The sequence below is a fragment of the Saccostrea echinata genome, unplaced genomic scaffold, assembly GCF_033153115.1.
Source record: "Saccostrea echinata isolate AGI-Se365-2 ecotype Australia unplaced genomic scaffold, CSIRO_AGI_Sech_v1 ptg000054l, whole genome shotgun sequence".
In the NCBI taxonomy this organism is placed as follows: Eukaryota; Metazoa; Mollusca; class Bivalvia; order Ostreida; family Ostreidae; genus Saccostrea; species Saccostrea echinata.
In genome coordinates, this window is record NW_026889803.1 from 40,606,976 (window position 1) to 40,616,752 (window position 9,777).

Below are 9,777 nucleotides of genomic sequence, written 5' to 3' on the forward strand. Positions count from 1 at the left end.
TTTTCTTTGAGATGTGATTTAGCTTAAATTGTCTATATTTGTCATTTTATAAGCTTAATCGAGAGTTTGGCCTCATTTTGTTGGAAAATTTAATGTAAAATTTTATAAGCATTTCTTTTAAAACATTAAAATAGTTTATTTAACGATTTCGATGAACAAATGATGCTAGGAGAATAATAACATTTTAGGGTCACAAAACTTTCACAATCCCTTTGCTGTTTTCCTTTAAATCCGCTACTGCACCTCTGAGTTACGTACAGACACCAAAAACCTCAATTCAATCATATCCGCGTTTTACATCAATTTTATTTCAACCACATATAACGATGCACTGAGTAGCGCATGTGTTGCATATTTGACCCATTTATGTTGATCTTCATATTCGTCCATAATTATGTTCATAGGACAGGTAAGAGAGCCTTTTACTTCATTGTGTTGTGTTTACATTGAAAGAGAGAGAGCGAAGAAAAGGGGGTTGTGCACAATGCATGTCTTTTTACCAACTAAAGACCAGTAAAAATGATAGTTTCGTGGCTACAGGGAACAATTTACAATCTGTCTTGTTCAGTTAAACTGAATGAAAATGAAAAATTGTGTCACTGGGAAAATGCCACTTTACATTTCCTATACAATGCGGAAATATTTTTTCATAAACAGCAAGGAATGTTTACCAAGGAAATAAAGTTTAAAACTATTTTTCTCAAATTTCTTTTCACCCCATTACCTAACTGGAGTGTGAAATTTCAATTTCACGATGGAGATTAATAAGTAACAAACTTAATCCTAAGATGTAAATTGACGTTTTAATGGACCACGCATATATTCTGTGTAACATTTAAGCTTTTCATTTCGCACTCAAGGTTATGGACCCCGGACAACTGCTTTTCAACAACTGCCTAAGGATGCGCTACGAGAGGAAACTCGGACCTCTAGAGACCATGTACCACGTGTTTTACACCAGAGGTGTGGATATCTACGCACAAATGGCTACCCTTATGTGTAAAAGACTCGTGGAATTTGAAGAGGTCAATGAAGCTATGGTGTGTTTGTTAAAAAGACACCCGATGCTACGAATGACAATCAAGGAAACTGGGGAAGAATACCCAGACTTTAAATTTGTTGAAATGAACCCAGTTAAACTCGATATTCAAATTTCGTATAACTGTAACAAGGAAGAACTTTTACATGAAGAATCGTGTAAATCCTTTGCAGTTAAAGACGGCCCACTGTGGCGATTGACTATTGTCAAACAAAAACAGGAGCAGTGCAATGTTGACACGGTAAAGTCGAGTGAGCACAATTTTGAGTTTTCATTCGTGTTCTGTTTTCATCACAGTTTAGCTGATGGGATTTATCTCAGAACCTTGTTCGCAGATTTCATTGAATTCTTAGACATGGTTCAAAGACACGCAATAGACTCGCGTTTTGTGAAAGAAATTGATATGTTACCAGCCATTGAATCCCTGCTCCCTTTATTAAATCCCAATAGAAGGCTTTATACTTCAGAATGCAGTAGTGAGGATACTGTAAAAGACATTGACGCCCTCCATGCGTACGAAGTTCATTTCGATCTTGAAATTGAGCAACTGAGGAACCGGCAGCAATCAACCAAATCCATTAGGTCCAACTTGCCGTCAGCAAAGTCTAAGACCTTTCTTCATCAGTGCAAACAAAATCACGTGACTGTGACGGGTGCTTGCATAGCTGCGTCTTGTATTGCATTTTGTCAGTTGATAAAAGCATCCATTCCAGGTGATATTAAGGTTTTAAACATTCCCGTGGAAATTATGGTGAATATGAGAAGATATACCCAAAACAAAAACATGTATCTAGCCTACCCGGGTGTAGCTGCTGTTCATCTTCCCCTTACAGTCAAACTACCGCTTGGCGGGAACTTGCAGGAGCATTTCTGGTATTTAGCAAAACAGTGTACAGACGACATTAACAACATGTTAATTTCGGGCTATCCACTGGAATACATGTCAACGGAAGTTGTTCAAGAAATTAGCAAAGAGCCCCAAAAAGGGAAATCTCCATATGTACTCTGCATAACTAACATGTCTTCAGTAGATGGCATTGTGAAACCCAATCAAAGATCTCGGTTCCACTTGAAGGAATTTCCCGCCATGACCCAGATAGGTATCGATGAAATGCCAATATTCTATGTGGGGATTTTATCTATGGCACAAGAACTTCACCTTGATATCGGACATTGTCAGAGGTATACATCACAGTCAACAGCGGCCAAATTCTCCTGGAATGTTGTATCCATGTTGCAAAAGTTCAGCAGTTTGTGAAACGACACAATTGAATTGATGCGCTTCGGAAAAGAAGGATGAAGCATTCCAACGAAAATCGGATTCAAATGCATTTTCTACCGTTCATTTTATTCTCGTGACAAAAGTTTCAAAGAAAAGATAGCATACTCAGTATATTATTTGGTATTTTTTGTTTTTTGAATATTTTTTCTAAAGAGAAGTTGCTTTTAAATGCATTGTTATCATTAAAAAAAAAAACAACAAAAAAACATTAATGTGTCGTCCATTTTTTTTTTTTTTTGTTTTGTTTTGTTTTTTGTTTTTTGTTTTTTTTTTGTTTTGTTTTGTTTTTTTTTTTTTTGCACATTCCCAGTTACACTGTATATTTTTTTAACGTAGAGATGAGAAAGGTGATACAGTTTTGTTGTACTTTATAAAGGTAAACCCTATATTCGTGAAAAAAGACGTATTAGAGATTTTTCAGCTGTTCTGAGGTTGAAGGTCTAGACTATGGCGGATGACCCCGGGGACTTCAAAGATGGGCCATTATTAAGCTGTTATGATTATGTGGATCATTATCCATGTCGCCCTAAGGAAGGCGTGACACCGGGGCAGTCGTGGATTGGTCCTTTTTCATAACGCTCACAAAACTCTCCTTATAACGAATACATCAAGACAATAAGATTTTCGGATATAATTTACTATTACCTTTTACGGTTTAAAAAGCACATGTAAGGGTGGTAGTTTAATCGACATTTACACCTGTTACACACACCCCCCCTTTTTGGACCTATCTAAATAAAGTATGAAAATAATCTTTTCTATCCAACCTCTTTTGTTCTAAATACAAAAGGTTGATTAGAAAACACGTACATGTATAAAACTGGGCATCCACATAACTATCTAATTTTGTGAATTTTTTTTAAGGTTCACTGATACTCTGATAAGAGAGATAACTCTTAATGACAAAAATATGTCTATAATTCCTTATAAATTTGTCGAGTTGAAGTGAGTTCTTTGTCCAATTTTGCCCCGCAAGCTATGTTATAATTGTTTGTATTTTACTAATAAAATACATTTCTTTTGGAAAATCATAACGGTTAAAGCAAAATTTAATATGAATGAGCAAAGGGTTTACATGTACACGTATGAACCTTTATTTCCGTTTATGTACATATACATAGATTAGAAATAGTGCGTCATGAAACCATTTCAGCATGCGTTTTACGATTTATTGTAATACGATTTTACAAACTTTGACGCATCAACTTTTATAGATTAGTACATGTACTTATACTTATGATGAGCAATTGAATACTTTCCAAGAATACGTTTATTGACTCGAATAATCCAATTTCTGTGAATTTTTCCATGTAAAAAGCTTAAGGAAGAAGTTAGACGTGAAAGAGCAAGAAAAATGCAAACAAGGAGGACTTGAAGTTAAAAGAATATCATTAAAGGCAAATAAAAGACAATAAAGGCAAGCATGCCATACATGGTATTATATATAATATTGTACAAGAGGCTAGTAGTAACTGTAAATAATCATACTTTGAAGCGTTTTCTCTGAAAGCTGAAATTATTGCAATTCTCGGGAGCTAGGGTCGAACTCCATAAATACCTTGTGTTACACTGTGATGGTTAACTTTTATGACAGAAACAAGTCCCTGTGTTCGGGAGGGGGGGGGGGGGGGGTTCGAATACCTCTTAATTTGGGTAATGGCATTCCTTTTACATTTGCTACCGTTGCCCCCGAATATACAACCCAGATTATATTGCCTCTGACAGGACTTTCAGCTCAGATCTTAGCCTAAAATCTTAAGTGAAAGCCTGACAGAGGTGAAAGAATCTAAGTTGTGTTTTCGAAGACATAGACTTTTAAACGTGATGAGTCAAAAATCATGTTTTTTTTATTTCTATCATAAAGCGATAGATTTGTAAATTAAAAAAATATGAATATAGCAAAGATTTGACAAGCTCAGCTGCATCGTAAAGCAGGAATAGATTGCAAAATATATCTGCTGGGAAAACAAAGGCTGACAGGTATCTACCGCGTCGTCCATGTACGCGACTTTTATTTACAGAGTAAAACTTGTAAACAACATTGAATTGGAGCATGCAAAGGTGAGAATATGATATCTTTTTTTACTGTTACTGAAGAAGGTATACACTATAATACAGAGTTAAAGCATTTCACCAGGACGGGTAAACTACCTTGTATGGAAAGCGTTTTTCAACATGTGACAATGTTCGTGCGTATTATATAAATACTGCATATAATTGAGTAAAACATTAAAAATTTTCACCCCAAGAGAACCGTTGTCAACCGAGGCAATTGTCGGTTGACAATGGTTTTCCTTTGGGTGTCAGTTTCAACTGTTTCCCTCCAAGAAGTTTATATAATGACGAATGTGATGACTTCAATTTTTCAATCGTCAACTTCCCTTATTTATGTAGCAATATACCCTCATCACCTGCATATGGAGTGTTTGTCTCCCAGTTGATTCGATACGCAAAAGCATGCTCTACGTATGAACAATTTCTAATACGAGGCAAGCTATTGACAAACAAGTTGATGAAAAAAGGATATCAACATTATCGTTTGAAGCCATCATTTAGCAAGTTTTATGGTCGATACAATGTCCCTGTCAACAAATACAACCTATCATTGAGCCAAATGCTGACTGACGTTTTTCATAATTATTGTTAGGCCATTATTTACACACTGAATTATCTACGGATTTGTCCTTTTTTTCCCCGATCATGACAAGGAGCACACAGCAGGTGTGACCGGTCGCCAGGGGATGCTTACTCCTCCATGGCACCTGATCCCACCTCTGATGTTTTGGAGGTCCGTGTTTGCTCTGCTCCCAATTTGTATTGTTTAGATCTAAATGGACTTTGAGCTACATGTAGAATACTCTTCGTTATCTTCATTTTTCATGGTCTCTTTTGTTTAATCTCGTTCTCAACAAATTTATGTATGTCTTATCTCTTAAAGAGGTATTGTTTAAATGCTCTCAGAGTTGTATGAAGTTACTATGTCCTATATAAAATAATATAAGATGGATCAAGAGAAATATAAGGGCTTTTAAAGTTGAAAGTTATATTAAGGTCATAGGGAAGGTGAAGATAAAAAAAATTGACACAGCTTGATTGCTCACCACTTTAATTAGTGTATTAAGTTTGCATTAATTAAGTAAAATAATAAGTTGGAAAAAAATAAAAAGGTTCGAATAGCTCAAATAAAAGTTGGAAAACTTAAAGCCAAAATTAAAATTGGAATTACCAACTTTAAAGTTGGATTTCCAACTTTAAAGTTGGAAAAGCCAAGATTAAAGTTGGAATTTCCAAAACCCAACATTAAAGTTGGAATTACATGTACCAACTTTAAAGTTAGAACTTTTAAAAAAAAAATATTACGTGGCACTAATACGCTTCCGTAAAAATTAAATAGACCGTCAGAGACCTGCCTGCAAGCACTTACGTTGTTTTCGAATGAAATCTTGAACGACTTATTATCTTGTCTTGACATCCGTTTCGTCGTACGACTTGGCTGTGCAACACAACATGGCTATGGAGGAAGTTCGGAATGCTGGGGATGCGAGAGAATTAACTTTACGTGGTCCACACATTAGCAAAGCTATAGAAGAAAATGGATTGGATGAAAAACTTTATGGGCTTACTAATCTGAATTATCTGTGTATTTCTCAAACATGTCTGAAGCAGCTGTCACCCAAGCTAGGCGACCTCGTAAACCTCACTAACTTGGTATTGCACCACAACCAACTGACAGCTTTACCAGAAGAAATACAATGCCTGACAAAGTTAAAGTTCCTCGATTTATCAAACAATCAGATAGAGGAATTGCCCTTTTCAATAACAAAACTTTCAAATTTAGAATCCCTGAATGTAAGTGTTAACAAGCTACTTTCTTTTCCACCTGTAAATGAAATGAAATCTCTTCACATTTTAAATATTTCTCACAACAACCTGCAAGAACTACCAGAAGGAATATTTGACCCCGGGCTAGTCCATTTACACACGATAATGGCTGGAAATAATGAAATGGAACATTTGTCACCAAACGTGGCCAATTTGCCCCATTTACAAACACTGGATTTAACAAATAACAAATTGAAAGAAGTGCCAGCAGAACTTAGTGTATGTCCAAAACTCAAAGTACTCAGCCTCACAGGAAACAAATTTTCAGATAGAAGATTTGGAAAGTTGGTAGAACAGTGTTTGACCAAGGCTGTCATGGAATACCTAAATAAGAATTTGAAAAAAGAAAAAGGTCAAAACCCAGATAAGAAAGCAAAAGGAAAAAGTACAAAATTGACCAAAAAAGACCTTAAGAAAGAAGAAGATGATGATGATGTGGAATTTTTGACAGATGCCTTGAATGTGTTGCACTTCCCTGACAAAGGTGGTTTGGTTGTGTCCGTTACTCCAGCTGTGTTGTCTGTAAGACCTTACATTGTGTGCTGCATTGTAAAAAACCTGGACTTGCAAAAGACGTCCAACTCTTTCAAGCAATTCATCACCCTTCAGGTTTCTAAGTTTTCTTTCAAAGTGAATCATATTTAGTTGTTATCTTTTAGTAATGCACATGTTTAGATTTTAATTATTTATGTTCCTTATAGACCAAGCTTCATGACACTTTATGCAATAAACGACAAGCAGCCACAATTGCTACGCATGATTTGAGGAGTGTGAAAGGTCCACTGAAGTTTGATGCCCAATTTCCATCTCATCTTATGGTGTGTTCATGCATATTTAGTTAGTAACTTAATTGATTAAACATTTGTTGATTTTATTGATATAAAACCTTACTTGAGACAAATAGTGACATTTCTACACCACGCTTATGGCTTAAAATCCTGTGGCTTGCCAAATATTTCAGATTATCCCACTTTCCAGACAGAAAGAAGTGACAGGAGAAACGTTAGTGGAGGATCTTCTGAAGGAAGCAGAGGCTTTACGAAAGGAGAAGAAAAGAAGCACAGTGTCCGGTATTCACAAGTATGTACTTAAAACAATAATAAAGTTCCTATAAGTATACTACTTCATACTTATATTTTAGTAAGTATACTTACATAACATAGACATGTACATGTATACTAGTTTATGACTCCTCTTAGAAACCTGATATATATTTTTATGTAAAAACAAACAATGAAGTTTTTAATTCTATAATGTATTCACTGTTGAAATGCATGATGTACTTAGTAGTTTTCTAATAATTTTCCTTTTCAGGTTCAAGTATCTAATATTTTCAAAAATTGATATTTATTAAGTTTAATTTTGAATTAAGCTTTTGCTCTTCTTTGTAAAATAAGCTTTATATGGACCTCTTTGTCAATGTAACTGTGATAATTAGTGTATTGATTATTACTGTAGGTACCTTGACCTGCTGAAGGATAAGACTCAGTATCCCTGTTTACTGGACTCTACTGGAGCGGTCATCTCCTTCCCACCAATAACAAACAGTAATAATACCAAGGTATACAGGTGTAGATCCACAAAAAAAAAAATAAATCCTTGTCCAAAAGTGTAAGGGAGAGGGAGGGGAACTGGAGGAGAATAAGTTTACTGCTAATTTAAAACAAGAATTAAAAAAAGAAATAGGAGTAACATACATGTATAATTGATTTTCTGTTCAAAAGGGCATATTTTGTTGACTTATTTGTAGAAATGGTAATCAAGTAACAGCATAAGAAGTTTGTTAAAAACACTAGGATAAATAAAATAAGTACAATTTGAAGGGAATCTTGGATATTAATTAAAAACAACATTGCAACCAATGAAAATAAAGTAAATCAATAAGGGGATCTTTAATTACTTCATGAAAGCCTAATTGTTATTATGTAGTGTTATCTAATTTGTATATTCTTAAAAAAGAATGTAAATAAAATTTGCAATTGGAAATATGATTATTTATTCAATGTGCAGTTCAACAACAGTAAATGAACATTTGATCTAATAATATCTATGATACAATGTTCATATTAAAGGTACGTAAGAAAAAATATTATTTCAGATATCCAAGGAAACAACATCTATATTGATTGAGGTCACTAGTTCCACCAATCTTGATGTTTGTAAAAAGGTTTGTGATGAACTGCTAGTCAAAATGCTGGAGATGAACCTGGGCAAAGACTTCACAGGTTAGACGAAGATTTTATACAGATAACATTGTTACATTGAAATTGAAAACTAAGAAATTCTGTTTGCAATTGATGTTGAATTTCTGAAAATCCTCACATGAAAATACACAAAATAGCGTAATCTATTGGCAGTATAAATGAATTATACATGTAGTTTAGTTCGATTGAAAATAAATGATCTTTTTTTAAATTCTATTAATTTTCCTTTTTTTTTTTTTTTTTTTTTAATGATACCTCCGTTTAATAATATGAAAGGAAAGATAACTGTATTTTAGAATAATGAATGGTTCATTCAGGAGGTAAAAATTCATTCTTTACAAGGATTTTAGTACTTCACTAATATCGGACAAATGTATTAATATTGCCTATATTTACATTGCGCACCTTAACTGTTTTGCATATGGCAAGCCAAATAATTTTTTTCCGGAAAACTATAATCCATACATACCTGTAATATAAATTATGTGAAGAAATCTTAATACTTTGCACCATGTTCTTAGTGAATTAAAATTCAGAAGCAATTTATCCAGATTATTATTAGACCAGACAAGTGGAGCTAAAATCTAATTATGTAAGGAATGCTTGGTTATTATACACTACGGAATAATTTACGATGAAGATTGACATTAGTAAGTACAGTTGAACTTAAGTAATCTGAACAGTGATGTGCCGAATACCTGGAATATGTTGACATGATTTGATAACCCTGACTGAATTATAATTACAAATCCTTTTTGATATCACAAGCTCCCAATTATCTTAAAGTTTATGACAGTCCCGCCATGTTGAAAATTTCAAGGATTGCATGATTTTCATAAATGACATCATCATAACCATTTTTGTTATTATAGGAGATGAGGCCTCTTCAGCTCCAGGACAGAAGAGTTTGACTGTTGAACAAGTCAAAGTGACTGATGAGGAGGGGAATCTCAGAGTTGTCTACCCTTCCAGAACTGACCTAAACCACCCAGGAATCACGGTCAACAGGAATTATGAATAAATGGAGGGATTTATCTGAAATGACAGTAAAAAGCTAAATATGATTAATTGTTTGTGTTTCTGTGGAATAGGAAAAGTATCCTACTGGTATATTTACCGTTGTTTATATGTGTTCAGTTCAGTTTATTTCACTCAAACCATACATAAAGATACATGAGGAATATATAGTATAAACATATCTATTAAATCGTCAGAGGTGCATATGAATGTGACATGTATACATAAAAAAATATTTTACATCTGTATGGAGAAAGAACAGACACACAATCATAACAGTGAATATGTAATCTATGCTTAGAAGAACACCACAAGAACTATTATGGGGAACAGATAGTCTGAGTTTAGACTTG

General features: G+C 34.2%; 2 protein-coding genes across 2 annotated transcripts; both read left to right on the plus strand.

Annotated features, from left to right (window-relative positions):
- Window positions 1-627: 627 nt before the first annotated feature.
- On the plus strand, window positions 628-2,381 carry LOC133172686 (uncharacterized). The gene is made up of 2 exons (XM_061307637.1): window positions 628-766; window positions 858-2,381. Exons 1-2 carry the CDS (start codon window positions 755-757, stop codon window positions 2,295-2,297), a joined length of 1,452 nt encoding a protein of 483 aa, XP_061163621.1. The 5' UTR covers window positions 628-754; the 3' UTR covers window positions 2,298-2,381.
- Window positions 2,382-5,828: 3,447 nt separating this feature from the next.
- LOC133205295 (leucine-rich repeat-containing protein 47-like) lies at window positions 5,829-9,531 on the plus strand. Its single transcript, XM_061341071.1, has 6 exons — window positions 5,829-6,812; window positions 6,905-7,021; window positions 7,165-7,283; window positions 7,662-7,764; window positions 8,302-8,428; window positions 9,280-9,531. The coding sequence occupies exons 1-6, from the start codon at window positions 5,829-5,831 to the stop codon at window positions 9,426-9,428; spliced, it is 1,599 nt and encodes a 532-aa protein (XP_061197055.1). The 3' UTR covers window positions 9,429-9,531.
- Window positions 9,532-9,777: the final 246 nt, after the last annotated feature.

Excerpts from the sequence above, each read along its gene's own strand:
- LOC133205295 (XM_061341071.1), top strand. The coding sequence starts at position 5,829 with ATGGCTATGGAGGAAGTTCGGAATGCTGGGGATGCGAGAGAATTAACT. Across the intron at positions 7,022-7,164 it reads AATTTCCATCTCATCTTATG|ATTATCCCACTTTCCAGACA; the intron begins GTGTGTTCATGC and ends CAAATATTTCAG. Across the intron at positions 8,429-9,279 it reads CCTGGGCAAAGACTTCACAG|GAGATGAGGCCTCTTCAGCT; the intron begins GTTAGACGAAGA and ends TTGTTATTATAG.